Source organism: Brassica oleracea, chromosome C4, assembly GCF_000695525.1.
Source record: "Brassica oleracea var. oleracea cultivar TO1000 chromosome C4, BOL, whole genome shotgun sequence".
In the NCBI taxonomy this organism is placed as follows: Eukaryota; Viridiplantae; Streptophyta; class Magnoliopsida; order Brassicales; family Brassicaceae; genus Brassica; species Brassica oleracea.
Window position 1 is genome coordinate 11,406,614 of NC_027751.1, and position 19,213 is coordinate 11,425,826.

Consider the following 19,213-nt stretch of genomic DNA (forward strand, 5'->3'; position numbering starts at 1 on the left):
AAACCCTAAACCCTAAACCCTAAACCCTAAACTCTAAACCCTAAACCCTAAAACCCTAAACCCTAAACCCTAAACCCTAAACTCTAAACCCTAAACCCTAAATCCTAAACCCCACCCTTTAACTCTAAACCCTAAGTTTGTGACTTTTGATAAAACATTAAGTGCTATTTTTGTGACTTTTGATCTTGAGTACTAGTTTGGGAACAAAAACTTGATTTAGTGCTATTTTTGTCTTTTTCTCATTAAATAATCTAACATTATTAGTGATACTATTGAAACATAAAGTAATACAATAAATCAGAATAATATATCAAATATATTATTTTATTGATCAAGAAAACAAAAATATAACGTATTTGTTCAGAAATCAATGAGAATAAAAATAATCATGCATTATTTTTGGGGGATGAGGAGAAAGTATGAGCCGGAGGACGGAAATCATAAAAGTAGGAAAAAGTGCGTCCTACTTTAAATTGAAAAATTGATTTCATGGATAAATTATCCTCGATACTACTTAAGACTTAATATAACTTAAAAACTTTAAATTATTTGATATTTGACAATGACGATATAAACATACAAATTTTCTTATATCACTTTGCCAAATATCAAATAATTTAATATTTTGAAGTTATACTAAGTTGTAAGTAGTGTTGAAAATTATTAATTTAAGATGTATAAATTGATTTTACAATAAATTAATATATTAAAATTTATAAATTAGTTTTAAAGGTTTATAAATCAATCTAAAACAATGCATAAATGATAATAAATATGATAAAACATTTAATGAATTTTAGTGATAAAACCATTCAGCTATTTTTGAATCGTAAAAAATCTCCTCAACTAAAATTTCAAAATTATAAACCCTCAACTTATAAACTGTTAACGTATGTTACCCTCCATCAAGGTTTTTTAGATGGAAAGTACCATATGTTAACGGAATTAAAGTTGAAGGTTTATTTCATAGGCTTTTTAGCTCCGAGGTTTTTGTCGAAAGGTTTAATTACTAAAAATCTTTTTATAAAACACTAACATCGTTTATTGTTTTATGTCCAAGTGTGTGATGAGCACGACCATCTCATAACTAATTTGCATGGATTCAAGTTTAGCACTTTCATTTCTATAGATTTTATATTTTTTCGTTTTAAGTGACTTTTGTATATTTCAGGTCAATTAAATTCTAGCCAATTTTTTTGTCGATTGAGGATTTACATATATTATTTAGAACTAGTTTTCTTTTTTGGTAAAAACATAGAACAAGTTAAAAACTAATGATTAGTGTTTGAAAAGAGTTTATGTCAAAGCCTGTAGATAACGCATCCCATTTTTTATTTGTTTAAGACATCTAAAATGCTAGAAACGGCTAATTCTAAAACCAATCAGGAATTTAAAAAACAAAATGTTACCATTAAATAGGATTTTTAAAAATCTTCACTGTGCTTGAATAACTAGTGATGTGTTTGAATAATTATGGTCGTAGCCGTGGTGATGTATTTGAATAGTTATGGTTGTAGCCGAAGCTTAAAGAATGATAATGTTTAATGTTTTTGAATAATCAGGTTTGTTATGATACAATCAAATAATCTAGTTAGTCCAATGGCCAAGACGGGCGTGAAGTGACTTTGCACATGGAACGTCTAAGCCAACGGTATAAAATCGAACCAATGGTAGATGTTCTGTGTGACAACAGCGCGTTATTCAATCTCCGGAATCTAACCGTTTGATTAATAAGATCGAATCAATAAGATCGACGGTTGTTATTCAATTTAGTAGTGTATAGTATATACTTAAATCAAAATTTCCTTTTTATTATCCTAATCGTAATTACACAACTCTAAAAGTTTCTTTTTCTCTCTCAACAGATCAAAGATTCAGACTCTAACTAGGTTTTAATTGCAGCGAAGTAAAGTATGACGTCGTCGACGGAATTTGTGAAGTCGTTAGGCAAAGGTTCGTTTGGTTCCGTCAATCTCATCAAGTTCACTAAACCCGACGGCTCGAAGCCATACTACCACGCTGTGAAAAGCTCAAACGCACAAGACTACGACTCTCTCTACAACGAGTTTCAGATTCTATCTAAACTTAGAGATTGTCCGAGAATTGTGCAAACGTTTGGTACATCTCTCCAGAGAGGTGTGAATGATAACGGAACAAGAGTTTATAACATGTCGATGGAGTACGCAGCTGGCGGAAGTTTAACTTCGTTCATGGAAACAAGGTCGTTGACCGACACGATGATCAAAGACTTCACTCGTATGATTCTTGAAGGACTGGTCTCTGTTCATGATCACGGATACGTCCACTGCGACCTCAAACCGGACAATCTTCTTGTGTTTCCACGTGATGATGTTGGCGTAACGAAAGAAGTTTCGTATGAGTTGAAGCTTTCAGACTTTGGAATGTCGACAGAAGCTGGAGAGGAGTCGGTGTTTTGGGACTTTGATTCTCCCTACTTGGGAACGCCTCTTTACATGTCTCCCGAGTCTGTTAACTACGGCGTTGCCGACACATCGTTAGACTTGTGGTCGCTAGGTTGCGTTGTGTTGGAGATGTACACACGACAGCCTCCGTGGCCGTTCCAGGACTCGGAAGAGCTTTTGTGTCATTTATTGGATGAGAAGGCGCCAGAGATTCCAGAGTCTCTTCCTTGGGAGGCAAGGCAGTTTCTGCAAACGTGCTTTGCAAGAAATCCTGTGGAGAGGGGAAGTGCTTCGGATCTGTTGAAGCATCCGTTTCTTCTCCGGGGAGTTTCTGATGAGAAGAGAGTGATGGTTACAGCCGCCGGAAGTAGGATAAAGTCGGTGGCTGTACTGAAGTCTAGGGTTATAATGAAGAAGCCAATAAGAGTGAAAATTCTTCCACCAAAGACGCCACAGTTTAAGAAAGTTTTGAATAGGCCCTTGAGGCTCAAGACTATACCTCCAAAACCGCCAGGATTCAATCTCGTGTTTGTTCAGTCGTTTTGTCTCAGTGTATCAGTGTGTTCTGTCGCTTTGTTACTTGGTGGTAGATGGTGTAGAGCAAATTAATAATTAGTTGTGAGAATTGTACAGAGGAAACATCAAGGAGCAGCCAAGACCAGGTTTAGTTCCTGTGTCAACATTGTCACTTGATAGAACCATCTCGTAACTTTTGTTTTATTTTGTTCTTCTCTTTGAAATCTGTCTGTTTGTACTTGTATAGATTCTATACGTAACTTTGTAACAACACTTGGAGAATTTATGTTAATTGATTTTTTCTCTTTTCATTGTCTTTGTGTCGAACAAGATAACTAACAAGTCTAGCTAAAAAGTGTTTCCATGTCTCCAAAGCTGAATTAAAGAAGCAGCTGTTCTATGAATAGCTAAGGATGTGTGGATGTTCTTCCCAGAAACAGCGTTCAATGATGTTGCAATTATCTACAACCACTTCTCCTTCCCGTTTCAACTTCTTCCCTGAAACTACTCCGTTCTCGACTGCTCCTGAAAATGAATATATTCATACAGATGTTTAACAGATATTATTGAACTTTGATGTATAAGAATTGCCATTTTTTCCTCATATATTCTTGAAAATTGCAATATTCGTATTTGTTTATGGTCAATACATGACATATCACTAGAACGATATGTGTAATGATTTTGTTTAGGCAAAGCAAAAGCATCCCCTGTATTTATGTGGTTTGTATTTTATGGAACACTTACTTAATGTGTTTATGCTTTACTATCTAAGTGTGATGCGGCGGTGACCATCTCATAAGTAATTTGCATGAATTCAAGTTTCGTACTTTCTTTTTCTATAGTTTTTATATGCAACTCTTTTTAAAAAAAAATCTTATTTATTTACCTTATATTAGTAAGAGATATTTATGTATATTATATTTATTATAGAAACTTATGTAGGAATCTTATTTTACTACTATAGGACAACTGATATTCGTAAAGAATAATAAGAACATAAATTAAAATTACAATACCGAAATACAAGAATAAAGAAGAATTGCAGAGTCGAGATGGTTAATCTCTTTCCTTAAATCTTTAAACGCCCCATAGTGTGACGGTTTCATAGCGCTCAGATTCTCAGGATACAACCGCAACATTGTTTATGTTTACCAACACCGAAAAACAGAATCTATTGAACTTATTTCTGTGTTGTACTCTCGGACTCAAAAAAAAAAATACTAACATAACTATTCAAAGTAGGAGAAAGTGATTTGTTGTTCAAAGTCTATTTTTTTCTATAATGCTTACAAGCCATTTTATAGAAAAATAATGAGAAGCACAAATTTTATTCTTCAACACAAAAATGAAACCTCCATGGTGCACTAATGGAGACTTTAATTCTTGTCAATTAGTATGTGAATTTATTCCACATTTTGACAATAAATTAAAGAGTAAAACTATTATTGTTTTGACCAATTCAAACAAAATAATATACTTTAAAATAGATTTTTTTAAATATATTTTATCAATATAAAAGATCAACATATATTTGATTTAAGTTAATGAACATGAAGTCTAACTAACAAATAAAAACCCAAATCCAAGATCAAATATCTAATGTATGTATTTTCTACTTTATACAAGATTCTCAAATCACACAAATTAGACTTCCATTTCTCATTCAAATAAAATTTCATTTTTGACATATGAATACATTATTCATAATGTTCAAAAAGTAGTTCCAACAAGTAAGACTTGTTATATAAAGGTTTCATATTTGTCTCTCTCTTTTTGACAAAATTTCCATATTTGTCTTTTAAAGTAGTTTTTGTCTATTTCATATCGATTAAAATTTATAACACTGTGAGTTTGTATCTTGATAAAGAGAACAAAGTGTTTGCATGACTGTTGTTGTAGCCGAAGATTCAAGAATGATGATGTGTTTGAATAATTATGGTTGTAGCCGGAGATTAAATAATGATCATGTGGTTGTATAGTTGTGGTGGTGTGTTGATAATCCTATTTTCTATAATAAACTAGCAAAGTCCAATGACCAAAAACGGGAGTCAAGTGTTTTGAGCCAACGGTTAAGTTCGATTCAACTATAGCTCTTACCAACTGTAACATCGGCGCGTTATTCAGTTTCTCATCTATAACCGTTTGGTTCAGATAGAACCGATGATAGATGATCCTCCGCGTAAGATCGACGGTCGTTATTCAATTTCCTCTTTTTTTTTTTCCAACTTACAACTTTATTATAATGACGAAGAAATATCCTCATGGAGGATTTGGGTGATTGATACAGGTACATAAAATATAGAGTTGAAAGAAACTTGAGAATTATGAAATTGTTTAGCTAAATGATCTGCAGCTTTATTATCTTCTCTTGGAATCCATCTAAATTCTGCATCTTCAAATTTTTCCTTCCACCCTTTGATTTCCTGAATCCAATTATGCATGTGAAAATTCTTCTTGGACGTTGTTAGTAGCTCCTGAACCTGTTTGTTGTCACCTTCAAAAATCACTTTACGGTAACCTTTTGTCCACGTATGTTGCATTGCCATAAGAAGAGCTTGTAATTCTGTCTCCAGACTTTCATCTCCGTTAACTGATTGTTTACCCTGGCCTCCACCTAGGAAAAATCCTTGAGCATCTCTGAATATCCACCCTCCTGTTGACATATTTTGTCTCCTACTCCCATCATAATTAATCTTCACATAATCACAAGGAGGTCTCTCCCACATTGATTGTTTATGCCTCCCACTTAGCCTCTGGGTTGTATTACTGTTGCTTTCAGTTGAATACAACACCTGAGTCCATTCTCGTGCTTCATGTTGAGCTTGTTTGAGGTCTACTTTCCAATCAGTCTGTTTCCGTCTATAAACCAAAAGGTTTCTGCTTTTCCAGATGCGCCAGAGGATCCACAAAGGTTGTTGCCTATCAATAGGGTTAAGCGCCTTATTATTGACCGAGGATACGATAGCCTTTAATTTCTCTTCAAAACTGATACTATTATCAGTAAACGTACGGTCTAGTAGATTTGCCCCTCTCCAAAGTGCTTGAGTATACGGGCATTTAAAGAAGAGATGTTCCATATCTTCTTCTAACACACAACATCTTCTACACACACACTATCTTGAGAGACACGTCTTCGTTTTAGAATTGATCCCACAGGCATTGCTTCTGATAGAATTCTCCATAAAAAATGTTTGAGTTTGGGAGCAGTATTTAACTTCCATAGAGCAGCTTTAATTCCAGTTGATCCTCTTGGTGGTATAACTTGTTGATCTTGGCTATGCATACTCAACCAGTAACCTGACTTAACCGTATACATACCATCTTCAGTGTAGTTCCAACCCAGTAAATCTTGTCCTCCATATTGGCTTAACACAATGTGTTTTACTAAATCCACATCCTCTGGTACCATAATTCGCTCTAATAGTTCGACATTCCATTGTCTTGTACCCGGGCGAAATAGTGAATGAACTGTGTGATAGTCATTTACTATATTATCAATACCTCTTGGAGCTCTAGGTGGGTGAGTGGGTAGCCAGGCGTCCCTCCAGATTAGAGTCTCTTCACCATTACCAATTTGAACCCTCAATCCTGATTTAAGGAGCTCCTTTCCTTCCATTAGCGATCGCCATATAAATGACGGTTTATTTCCAACCCTTGCATTGAGAATAGATGTATCCTGATGATATCGGCCACGTAGAACTCTTGCAAGTAGACTTGTTGGTATTTGGCCAATCCTCCATACTTGTTTGGCAAGTAAAGCCAAGTTAAAATTTTCAATATCACGGAAACCTAGCCCACCTTCTTTCTTTGGAACACTCACTCTCTTCCAACTCAGCCAGTGCATCGACCGTCTCCCCGTTCCCTTACTCCACCAATATTCAGCAAATAGTTCTCTATATCTTCACATACTCCTTTAGGAAGCTTGAAAACATTCATTGGATAAACCGGAATAGCAGATGCTATTGTTTTAAGTAGAATTTCTTTTCCTGCCTCAGATAGATATTTATTTGACCACCCTTTTGTTCTGTTTTTTATCTTCCCTAAGATAAAATTAAATATCTCTTTCTTCTTCCGTCCTATAACTTCTGGTAGACCCAAATACTTGCCACATCCTCCATCGTTATGTATGTTAAGGATCGTGCGAAGTCTTGTCTTCATAGTATCTGAAACTCTGGAGCCAAATGTAATAGCTGATTTAGATAAATTGACCGCTTGTCCAGAAGCCTTTTCATACATTTGTAGTATCCTCTGTATAGTCTTGCATGACCGTGGATGAGCATGGCAGAAGAACAAGGCGTCATCAGCAAACAATAGGTGATTTATAGTTGGCCCATATGTGCTTATCTTCATTCCCTTCAGTTTTGTCTCCGCAGTAGCCCTCAACAGCAAATGGCTTAGTACTTCACTGTAAATGATGAAAAGATAAGGGGAAAGAGGATCACCTTGGCGTATTCCTCTCTGTGGGGTAATGTTTCCTGTTGGAGATCCATTGATCAATGCCGAGAAGCTTAATGTACTGACACACGTCATTATCCAACCGATCCATTTTGCATCAAAACCCATCCCGATCATTGTATCCTCCAAGAATTTCCATTCTAAACGATCATATGCCTTCGAGATATCTGTCTTGACTGCCATGTAAGACTTCGCCCATCTCTTCCTACTCTTTAGAGAGTGCAACATTTCATGAGCAATAATAACATTGTCAATAATGTTTCTTCCAGGGATGAAGGCAACTTGGTTCTCAGCTATTATGTTCGGCAGGTGCTGCTTCAATCGGCCAACAAGTATTTTGCTGATGATTTTGTAACTTACATTACAGAGCGATATCGGTCTAAAATCACCCATAGCTCTTGGAACCTCTATCTTTGGAATTAAGCATAGATTGGTCTTATTGATCTGAGGGTCTAGAATACCATTATCAAAGAACTGCTGAACTTCTTGAGTGATCTGATCTTTATTGGTTGGCCAGAATTGTCTATAGAACGCACCAGTAAAACCATCCGGTCCCGGGGCTTTGTTTGGACCAATACTGAAGACAGCTTTTCTAACTTCCTCTTCTGTAACTGGCCTAGTGAGGTCCTCATTCATCTCCCTTGTGACTCTTCTATTAAAATGGTTAAAAACGCCATCATATGTAAATTCTGCGTCTCTTGTTGTTGTAAATAGATTCCTGAAGTAATCCTCTGCGGCTTGACCAATAGCCTCATCACCTCGTTGCACCATTCCATTCTCATCCTCTATTGCCATTATTCTGTTTCGAGCCACCCTTGTTTTGGTACACGCATAGAAGAATTGTGTATTTCTATCTCCAGACTCCAACCATTGATTTCGACTTTTTAACCTCCAAAATTCTTCCTCATCACAATAAGCTTGTGATAGTTCTTTCCGTATCTGTCGTATCTCATTAGTTGAGTGGCTTCCATAAGACATTGCGAAGTCAAGTTCTTCTTTTAAATGAGCAATGCGAATGACTGCATTAAACGTATGTTTCTTCTTCCACCGGGAAACCGAACCTCTGCAAGCTTTAAGTCTATTCTGAATAGATGTGCATGATCTCTGCTTCGTCCAAGTAGTTTTGACTTCATCTTGGAAGCTCTCCTCTCTGAACATTCGTTTATCATATCTAAACAATTTCACCGGCCGGTTAGTCGTCTGTGAGATTGTTGTCACCAAAGGTCGATGATCAGAAGCTTCAAACGCAAGAAATTCTGTTTGCGCCATTGGAAACTGAGCTAACCAGTTTGAGTTAGCCATGCTTCTATCAAGGCAGCAACGTATGTCATAATTATGTCGCTTCCCATACCAAGAAAATTTATTTCCTATTGCTTTCAGATCATGAAAGCCACATGTTGCAATCATTCTTCGAAAATCAACAAATGATCTCTCTGGTCGTGCTGGTCCCCCTTCTTTCTCCTCATTACTCCTGATTTCGTTAAAATCACCAATTATCAGCCAAGGCTCTGTCCGTGTAGTAGCCATTCTCTCTAAACATTCCCATAGTTGATGTCGCATAGAGGGTTCAGGGTAACCATAGACAAATGAGAGATAGTAGGAAACATCATTCATTTCAACAAAGCAGTCTACAAGATTTGGAGATTGAAACAGAACTGAAACATATACATACTTCTTCCATAACACAGCAATTCCACCACTCATACCTTGTGGTGGAACAGTTACATGACGGTCATAACCTAGATCACAGACCACATCTCGCACATAATCATCCTTTTGTTTTGTTTCCAGCAGGCATAGTATGTCCGGGAAATACTTCCGTTGTATTTCCTTGAGGCGTCGGACTGTAGGGTCTACACCCAAACCCTGACAGTTCCAAACGGTTGTGTTCATGGTGAAGCTGGTGGATTAGGGCCCACCGCGCCTCTCACTTGATCAGTTGTTGTGTCATTACCGCTAGATTCACCTCTCTCCAAAGCTGGACATTTGAGGAGACCTTCTTCCATCAGCGATGCTTCTGCTTTCCTCTTTCGTGCCTGCTGAGACTTGGATCATGGAGGAAAGCTATCATATAACGCTTGCATGGAACTCTCATCTGGTTCCTCCATGATTCTCTTGCCTTGACGTGCATCATCCCCTGCAATGTCTCCTGTGGAGTTAGAGTAGATTGGAATCGGATTGGAAAGCTCACTGGACTCCAATTCTCCTGAAAACATGTCTCCCAACGGCTCCGTATTGTATTCTTCATCATCTTCCATTACCTGATACTCTACCCCATTGGGTACTTCATTCTCCTCATTGTTGTTCTCCTCATTCATCTCATGGATGTCATGAATCTGAACTCCTTGTTCCGCCAGAGGAACAAGTAGTGGTTCATCATTATCATCTTCATCATCATCCTCAGAGTCATGATCCATTCCACCATTTTGGATCAAACAACTACCCGAATCATGCGTGAGCATTCCACATACCTCACAGAAGCCCCTTAACCTCTTATAGCGGAATTTGAGGAGAGTGTTGACTCCTGGAGTGAACTGGAAGTTCTTCTGGAACCGAAGTGGGAGATCAACATCCCAATTAACTCTGACACGAGCATACTCCACACGAACTGCCGTCTCAGCATTGTAATCCACATCCATGTATTGCCCCATCGCGCGTCCTATGTGCATGATTACGTCTTGGTTCATATACTGGAGCGGTATTCCCCTTATCTGGATCCAGAGGGGAATGAAGTTCAACATCAAAGGGTTAAACAGAGGAGACCACCTTTGCATTATGAGCATCCGATCAGCAAACGCCCAGGGACCTCTCCTGAGGACATTCTCCATTGATTCCTCGGATGGAAACACAAACTGGAACCGCCTTCCTTCAACAATTCTTCCATGGACCAACCCTGCATGTCCCCACTGTCGTGGTAAAGCCGCAATAATCGCACGAATGTTTTGACGCCTTGGGATTACAGGACGCCCAATGATGATGAAACGGTTCTCTGCTGCTGCTTGGTTGACCACATCCAGAGGTAGCGCCACTGGTTCATCTTCCACACCCAAATCTAAATCTTGTAAATTCCGGTGAAGATTATCCGTCACTGTTATCAATCTTCTGTACTTTTGCAATAGAAATTTGCTCAAGATAGTATTGAATGTGTGAAAGAATCGACTGATTCTAGATTGCCATATATAGAGTTCCAGAAAATAACTCCAATACATAAGTGCATCACGATGCGTAGTTGCCATCGTGAGAATAACCGTCGGGGAGTGGGCAATAAACCGTCGTCCGCCGTCGAAAACATCAATAACCGTTACCGAAATAACAGTGCAAAGTCTGAGGAATAACCGTTTCCAAATCGCCTTAGTTTCGCCTTCTTTCATTTTTTTACTTGAAGTAACTTTTTTATATTCAATTTCCTCTTTTTTTTTTGTTTCACTGGCAATTGATTCAACGGTCCAGATCGAATCCTGGTGGATCCTCCGTGTAAAATCGACGGTCGTTATTCAATTTCCTCCTTTTTTTTGTTTCACTGGCAATTGATTCAACGGTCCAGATCGAATCCTGGTGGATCCTCCGTGTAAAATCGACGGTCACTATTCAATTTCCTTTTTTGATTGTTCAGCAATTTCCGTTTTGATTTAGAAGTATCTAATATATATACCTGAATAAAGTTTCCTTTTTATTATCATATCCGCTAATTATACAACTCTCTCTCTCGAACAAATCAAAAACTCAGACTCTAACTAGGGTTTTACTTGCAGTGAAGTACATATTCTAACTAGGAAAGAGTATGATGGAGTTTGTGAAATCGTTGGGCAAAGGTTCGGGTGGTTCTGTCAATCTCATCAGAGTCACTAAACCCGACGGCTCGAACCCATACTACCACGCCGTGAAAAGCTCAAACTACTACGACTGTCTCCATGAGGAGTTTCAGATTCTATCTAAGCTCAGAGATTGTCCAGGAATCGTGCAAACCTTTGGAGCATCTCTGTCGAGAGGTGTCAATGATCAGGGGAGCAGAGTTAACAACATGTCGATGGAGTACGCAGCTGGTGGAAGTTTAACTTCTTTCATGGAAACAAGGTCGTATGATTCTTCAAGGACTTGTCTGCGCTCATGATCACGGCTACGTCCACTGCGATCTCAAACCGGACAATCTTCTCGTGTTTCCACGTGATGTTAATGGTGGTGTAACGAAAGAAGTTTCGTACGAGGTGAAGATTTCTGATTTTGGGATGTCGACAGAAGCTGGAGAGGGGTCGGTGTTTTGGGGGTGTGATTCTCCATACTTGGGAACGCCTCTTTACATGTCGCCGGAGTCTGTTCGTGACGGCGTGGCTGAGAAGTCGTTAGACTTGTGGTCGTTAGGTTGCGTTGTGTTGGAGATGTACACAGGAAAGCCTCCGTGGCCGTTCCAAGACTCGAAGGAGTTTTTGCGTAATTTGTTGGATGACAAGGCACCAGAGGTTCCAGAGTCTGTTCCTTGGGAAGCACGCCAGTTTCTATAAACGTGTTTCGCAAGGAATCCTGTGGAGAGAGGAAGCGCTTCGGGTCTGTTGAAGCATCCGTTTCTGATGAGAATAAAGTGGTGGTCACTAAGGACTTGGCTTAGCATGAAGATATGTGGTGTGATTAGGATCGTTTACATTGTAATAGTCTATATAGCAAATTCTCATTGTAACAAATCTTTTTTGACATAAATAAAGATTCAGTTTATCCTAACTCTAATACTTAAGAGTTTAGATTCTAGAAATCAATGAATCGAACTGGAGTATTGTAAAGAACAAGTTAAAACGGACTGAATGGTTTAGATCACCTAGTGGTCCGGGATGGGGTGTTACAATTATTCCACCAAAACCTCCAAAACCGCCAGTATGCAATGTCGTGTTTGTTCAGTCGTTTTGTCTCAGTGGGTCAGTGTGTTCCGTCGTTTAGTTACTTGGTGGTAGATGGATCAGACCAAGATAATACACAGTTGTGGAGCAGCCAAGGCAAGCAAAACCAAGTTTGGTTCCTGTATTAGCATTGCCACTTGGTCGCTAAACCATCTCGTTTACTTTTGTTTTCTTTTAGTTCTCTTTGATGTACCTACTCTGTTTATATAAGTTCTATACGTAACTTGTAACAACACTTGGGGGAATTTATGTTAATGTGTTTTTCTCTTTATGTTACTCGTCGTTGTGTCAATCATGAAAACAAACAAGTCTAGCTAAAAAAGTGTTTCCATGTCTCCAAAGCTTTGATTAAAGAGGCAGCTGTTTCATGAATAGCTAAGGATGTGTGGATGTTCTTCCCAGAAACCGCGTTCAATGATGTTGCAATGATCTACCACCACTTCTCCTTCCCGTTTCGGTTTCTTCCCTGAAACTACTACTCCATTCTTGACTGCAACAGCTTCCTGAAAATGAATATAATCATACAGCTGATTAACAGATAAACTACAAAATGCTCTGCAATGGAAAATAAGAAACAGAACCATTAAGAGTCAATAAGCAAGGCTTGATTAATTTAATTGGTTCTGAAAAATAAGAAACAGAACCAGTTTGGCCCTTTCTTTAGCTAGTCCATTGTATATCTTCCTCCTATACAAAGCTTTAAGAGAGTTCGATAGTAAAGGAGGCAAATACTAACCTTTGAGCGGAAGACCGATGAACCCATTCGAAAGATTAGAGGCAATGTATTGTACTCGATTCCAAATTGACTGCTAAGCAGCTCGTTCTTTTCTCGTGTTTGGGTTCCCTGGAAAAGCCATTCACAAAGAACAAATAAGAAAAACCATATTCAAGGCATGACAAAATGAAATCTTTCTCCACCATAACAAAGTACCTTTAAGTAATCTTGGGATTGAGTTTTGGTCTTTCCAGACTTAACAAGCATCCAGAAACATGTATTATACTGATTATTAATATGGCCTGCCAAACAAAAAGACAGAAATAAAACATGATACTACTCATATATAGATGATTCCAAAAGATTGATCAGACATTATATTTACTCACAGTCAACTTGTCTCCAAGCCAGATAATCCAAAAGAATCTTGTATGTTGGATAGCATACTGCTCGTCCATCAAACGATGGAGGGTACTTTAGTTCTTTATGAGGGAAGAAATCTCCCCATCTTATCACATATGTGGATGTAAACAAGGATGCGATTGCAGATATTATCTTACTGCGATACAATATCAGGACATTAAGAACCAAAAGAATCAGGGAGATAAGAGCCAAAACTGTAAGGAAAATAAAATAAAATTCGTTTTAACCTGGAGTGTCTTTTGTAGAGCTCAGATTCTCTCTTCAAAACAAAGCTGAAATCGTTGATGAAGTTAGTTAATAACTTAGATATGTAAAAGATGATATACAAGAGGCTGAGAGATGGAGGGAGACCTGTACTCATCACTCACACCATAGGCAAAGTGAATATCCTCAAACTCCTCGAGAACAGCCACTGCACATGAATTCATAAGTTTCAGAGCTTGCTCATCATTTGGCTTCTCAAACTCATGAACGTCAGAAAACCTACCAAAACCCCAAGCAAGCTCCACAAAATAAATTTCAACATATAACGTTAGTTGATTAGTGCTGAAAATGCAAGTTAAGATTCAAGAACTAGAATACGCCCTAGACTAAAGTAACCATAGCATCACATCAGCAAACTGAAGAGGCCAGCTAAAGAAGTAAACCAATTCATGACATAGCTGAATCGTAGGGAGCCCAAGGACATGACTAGTTTAAGGCAAAAAAAACAAAAAAAAAATTACCTGTGAAAGTGAGAGCCGTCAATCCTAACAACGACCCAAGTTAAAGGTAACAATTTGCTCTCAAACCGAAACGACCTAACAAAATCTGGTTCAACTCTGCCAATATCTTTAGTGAAGTGACCAAGATCATTATATAAGGAGGGGTGCTCATTCCAAAAGCTTCTTCCAGCAATATTCTCTGAGTGTACAAGAACCGCCTTTCTCCTCAATCTTTTTACAGGATTGCCATTCTCATCATGCTTTACAGTTTCTTCCACCTGAATGAAGTTAAATGGAAGTATCTCATATAAGAAATCTATAAAAATTCTGCGGTATAAGCCAAGTTTATGAAAAACATCAAGCAAGAAGATGCAATGAAAAGGGGAGATCTAACTTTTTTACAAAACACAATACAAAGAAGATAACACATATTTTCAGCTAGTTATATCAACGTGAAAAAAGCTGAAGTAATAGTCTTTTACACATGACAATATTTTTACAAGGGTTCAGGCAATTAACATTCTAAATGGAAAAGCTAAACGTACATGTGCGCCAATCATATTGTTCAACAAACTGATCTTAGTAACCTTCATAGAGAACCAAATTTCAATTGGAAGGTCTATAATCTAAATAACACATCACATACTAAAGCAAACATAGAAGCGCTGTATATATAATTTCTAACAGAAAATATAAACTATAACCTTTTTCTTGAAGAGACATGATCCTTGTCGAAACAATTCAGGAAGCGTTTTGTAATTGATACCAAACTTCTGAAAGAGAAGCTCATTTTTCTGCTGCTTTTGTGTATCCTGCAGGTATCCAATGGAAATAGACAAACAATGAAATATAATCACTAATCATGATATCAGGAGAAGAAGGTAAAAGATCACATAGTCATAATGCTAAACACATTCCACAAAAACAAAAAAAAAAAACAAAATTGATATCTGCCACAGAAAAGCACTAACAACACACCTTAAGAACCTCTTGTGCTTCGCTTATGGTCTTTCCACTTTTAACTAACATCCAAAAACAGGTTTCATACTGATTATTGGCGTGGCCTGTAACGAAGAAACGGAACTTGTTAGACGTTTCAGTAGATAATTCACGCAAACAAGTATCAACATTATCTAAAACAGAAATTATCATGAACGTGTGTCAAGTACAATATATCTGAGGTAAGAATGTCTTACAGTCCTGTTGTTTCCACGCAAGATAAGCTTGAAGGACCTCTGGCGATGCGCAACTTACAACTTTTGAGGTGAAAGAAGGAGAATATTCCAATTTTCTTTGGGGAAAGAACTCTTTCCATTTTGTTACATACGCTGAAGCAAAGAAGGAAGCTACCAACGACAAAATCTTACTGCGTATTAACCACAAAAAAACAGGAAAGTGAAGACTATATAAGTCAACCAGAGAATATTATGCAAAGGGTGGTTTCCAAATATGGATCAAGTTAGATGAATAAACACCTGGCTCGTCTCTGGTAGAATCTTGACGTTTTCTTGAACACAAAGCTAAGGAAGACACAGAAAACAATTGGAAGGTGATGGATAGAGTGAGAGCGTGAGACAAATGAAGACAAAGAAAGTGAGTTGTGGAACCTGTATTCATCACTGTATCCATAAGCAAAGATGATATCAGGATACTCTTCCAGAACCGCAGATGAACATGAGTTCATAAGATTGAGAGCAGCTTCATCATTAGGCTTCTCAAACTCATGAACTTGGGAAAACCTATAGTGGTTAAAGGAGGTAAGAGAGCATTCTCGAGAAACAGCTGTTTCATGAATAGCTAAGGATGTGTGGATGTTCTTCCCACATCCTATGCGTGTTTTATGTAGACTATCTCCCTTGTCGAATTACAATCAAGGAGAGAAACTTTTACCTAGAAAAATCACGACCATCGATCCGAACAAGGATCAAATTAGGAAGCATAACTTCATCTTCCAATTCGAATGACTTGACATACTCGTACTTGCTATTCGCCATATAATTTATTTGATGCTACTCTTTGACTTTTGAACTTTTCACAGAAACACGCATAAACCTGCCGACGCCATTAGAACGGAGTTCTCGCGGTTGATCGGGAGGCGACGGCTCTTCCACTAAGCTTTGACGCTTCCGTTCTCTTACTGGGCTTCTTTGGGCTTTTCTCATTTACTGCTTCTACTTAATTTAAACGCAACATTGTTTGAAACCAAACCAAATAAACCTAAAGAGCAATCGAACCGGTTACTAAACCGAAAACCTTAGTATAAAAAGGTTTCAACGAAAATAAAACGCAAACCGGGGTTATCTGGATAAATTCAAATAACATACAATTTTACATTTCTCCTGTCGGCCATTAGGCTATTACATATGTTTTCAGTTTTTGACAGGTAAACCGTATATTGACACCAAAACACACAGGAGTGTTGAAATGAGCACCTAGTCACCTAGAAAAGCTGCATGTGTGCTTTAGTGCTTAGAGCAACTCCAAAGGAGGTTCATATGAATCCTTAACTGCATGGTTAGAATAAAAAATTAATAAAAGAGTTAGAAATGGGAAGCAGCAGTCCGTAGAGAAGGGCTTAACGGATCCAATCCGTAGGGACGTGGCTGTTTCTTATTGGACCTGGATCGGGAAAATGTGCACGAGGAAACAAAAATGAAATCATTCGCGAAGAAGAGAAAAAAAGAAAAGAGGAAAGGCGACGGTTTATGCGATTCGATCTCCTCGAGCCATTAAGGTAAATCGATGTCTTTCTACAACGATTTGTGATTTTTATTAGGTTTCTTCTTCTTTATGTTCTTGTGTAGGGATCGGTTGTGGGATTTGAAACGATTTGGGGATTTTTCGTTTCTAATTAGGGTTTCGTTTTCACTGGAATTGGGAATTTTTGGGTTCTTCTCGATCGATTTCTGTATATCTTCTTCTCTTTTTTTGAAACAGTGAATCTATTAGGATTTCTAAACGATTTGGGGTAAAAGGGATTAGGGTTTCAAATCGAATTGGGTTCAATCGATATGGGTTTCAATCGATATGGGTTTCAATCGATTAGGAGGCTGTGATTATCTTCTTCTCTTACATCATCTGCGATTAGGACCGCGTGATTATCTTCTTGTATGTGATTGTGGCTCTGTGAATATCTTCCTCTGTTACATTATATGAGATTGTTTTCTTCTCTTACAGTATCTTGTTCTCTTACATTACAATCGTCTCTGTGATTTTCTTCTTCTCTTACCATTACGAGCATGTGATTCTGTGATTGTCTTGCTCTCTTACCATTCTTCTCATAGTTTAGTATTACTCCGGTGTGATCTTAATTAGTTAATGTTTTGAATTCTTTAGTTTTTGAAAATGTATTACAAACTCTTTATAAGTCAGATTATTTTTTGGAGAAGAAGGTCGATTGAATATGTGAACCGTTTAAATGTTTTTCATGTGTCATGTCTAATTTGTATCTTTTATATCTGTTTCAGGTTAAGGAAAATGAGACAAGACTACAGCTACACCCAGCCTTCTTCATCTGAGGACTCCTCCCTCGATATAACTTCTCTTCTTCAAGCAGAAGCTGATATCTACGCGGATGAAGCGCAGAGCATGCATAACATCTCCGAGCCGTATAACTACCCTCCACAAAAGCTGACGATGGAATCCCGAAGACTTGCTACTGTGGTGCTGACCCTGTTGTTGCTGCATCGTACACAAGCAAAGACCCAGGCCGAAGGTACTTCACGTGTGAGAACGCCGATGATGGAGACTGCCACATCTGGAAATGGTGGGATATAGCCGTAATGGAAGAGATGTCTGACTTTCAGAGACAACTTAGGGAGGTTAAGTCTCAACATAACGAGAGTGAGCAGAAGCTGGTTAAGGTAGAGGAGACGGTGTCGGAGTTATCTAAGAAGATCTCAGGGATTAAAGAGATGTTCCTATTGGCTGTTTGTGTCCTGCTGAGTTTGTTCATCGTAATCTTTATGGTGATCATGTTGGGTGGTGAGTTTGTTTTCCTTTTGCTTTTCATATTATAATCTCGATTTTTTATAAAAATTTTGACTGCTTTTTATTCATATTTGTTTAGGAAGAGCTACGGAGGTTGAAAAGGCGAGGGTCTGAGCTTTGAAAGGTAATGAATAAACTACTTCCTTGAATTTGTTAAAATCATTTTCGCATACTCTAGTATAGCTGTAAATATTTCTAACTCCGGACTTAACTAGAAATTAGAGTGATATTGATAGAAATGGTAAATGGCATTAAGTGATATATCTGTAAATTTTATAAACCGTTAAGATTTTATTTGTGTTAAATGAAACTTAATTGCTACCTTCCTAACTCCTCTGAGTTGATAGGTGTTTAATGTTAAATAGTTAGTACTCCTCTGAGTTAAATGCTACTGAGTCGTCTGTAGTTATAGTTTACTTAAGCCTCTGTCTTTGTTTAGGAGTGAGTCGTCTTTAGTATTTTCCCACCATGGATAAAACTTCTAGTTTTGTGATCCTACTAAATAGCCAAAACTCTTTCGATCTTCATTCACCCGACCCTGATTTGTTCTCTACCCAAGGAGTAGATGAGTCTACCGTTAGTCAGAGGAGGAAATGGACGTTCTAGCTTTTTTCACTTTCACATTTATATAAGATCGGATTGTATAAGACTTTAACCTATCTCCTTAGCTTTCTTTCATCTTCCTTGTAAGATTGTACTCTCTACTACTCCATGTAAACGATATCAATCTATTTGCTAAGTACTTCCGTTTGCATCTCTACTTGCCTTTAACTCAAGGTTTGTGTCTCTGTTACATATTTGAATGAATGTGAAGCTCTTTAAATGTTGTTCTTATTATTTTCTTCTTCTTGTTAGTGTATATGCTGTCTTCTCAAGGTTTGTGTCTCTGTATTAGTTTCTTCTCAAATGAAGTATATATGTTGTCTCTGTATTGAAGTATATATGTTGTCTCTGTATATAGAAATGAGTTAGAAATGAGTTAGAAATTTACAAATTTCAATTTACAAATTTTCATTAGTTATAAATATATAGAAATGAGTTAGATTCTACTTCTCTAATGAACTTCATTTTCACATATTATATTGAAGGTCGGTTTCC

General features: G+C 37.6%; 5 protein-coding genes and 1 pseudogene across 8 annotated transcripts; 3 read left to right on the plus strand and 3 right to left on the minus strand.

Moving 5' to 3' along the window:
- The first annotated feature begins 1,913 nt into the window (after positions 1 to 1,913).
- On the plus strand, positions 1,914 to 3,032 carry LOC106338107 (mitogen-activated protein kinase kinase kinase 1-like). Its single transcript, XM_013777159.1, has one exon. The coding sequence runs from the start codon at positions 1,914 to 1,916 to the stop codon at positions 3,030 to 3,032; it is 1,119 nt and encodes a 372-aa protein (XP_013632613.1).
- A 304-nt stretch (positions 3,033 to 3,336) lies between these two features.
- LOC106338108 lies at positions 3,337 to 6,019 on the minus strand. Its single transcript, XM_013777160.1, has 2 exons — positions 5,437 to 6,019; positions 3,337 to 3,464 (listed from the first exon to the last, which is right to left on the minus strand). The coding sequence occupies exons 1-2, from the start codon at positions 6,017 to 6,019 to the stop codon at positions 3,337 to 3,339; spliced, it is 711 nt and encodes a 236-aa protein (XP_013632614.1).
- A 3,429-nt stretch (positions 6,020 to 9,448) lies between these two features.
- Positions 9,449 to 10,768, minus strand: LOC106338109. The gene has a single exon (XM_013777161.1). It carries the CDS (start codon positions 10,766 to 10,768, stop codon positions 9,449 to 9,451), a length of 1,320 nt encoding a protein of 439 aa, XP_013632615.1.
- Positions 10,769 to 11,181: 413 nt separating this feature from the next.
- Positions 11,182 to 12,088, plus strand: LOC106338110 (annotated as a pseudogene).
- Positions 12,089 to 12,484: 396 nt separating this feature from the next.
- Positions 12,485 to 16,261, minus strand: LOC106337476 (tRNA(His) guanylyltransferase 1). The gene is made up of 13 exons (XM_013776589.1): positions 16,016 to 16,261; positions 15,733 to 15,864; positions 15,601 to 15,645; positions 15,322 to 15,491; positions 15,104 to 15,189; positions 14,830 to 14,937; positions 14,147 to 14,403; positions 13,773 to 13,904; positions 13,649 to 13,693; positions 13,388 to 13,557; positions 13,215 to 13,300; positions 13,020 to 13,127; positions 12,485 to 12,786 (listed from the first exon to the last, which is right to left on the minus strand). The coding sequence occupies exons 1-13, from the start codon at positions 16,117 to 16,119 to the stop codon at positions 12,649 to 12,651; spliced, it is 1,581 nt and encodes a 526-aa protein (XP_013632043.1). The 5' UTR covers positions 16,120 to 16,261; the 3' UTR covers positions 12,485 to 12,648.
- Positions 16,262 to 16,558: 297 nt separating this feature from the next.
- LOC106340069 lies at positions 16,559 to 18,706 on the plus strand. Of its 4 annotated transcripts, none has more exons than XR_001269301.1 (4): positions 16,559 to 16,859; positions 17,593 to 18,109; positions 18,195 to 18,239; positions 18,681 to 18,706. XR_001269301.1 is itself a non-coding variant. In XM_013778937.1 (2 exons), exons 1-2 carry the CDS (start codon positions 16,831 to 16,833, stop codon positions 17,900 to 17,902), a joined length of 339 nt encoding a protein of 112 aa, XP_013634391.1. In that variant the 5' UTR covers positions 16,567 to 16,830; the 3' UTR covers positions 17,903 to 18,239. The 4 variants fall into 4 exon arrangements, 1 of the variants encoding a protein (XP_013634391.1); XR_001269300.1 differs by having other exon boundaries at positions 18,675 to 18,701; XR_001269299.1 differs by lacking the exon at positions 18,681 to 18,706 and adding an exon at positions 18,622 to 18,642.
- Positions 18,707 to 19,213: the final 507 nt, after the last annotated feature.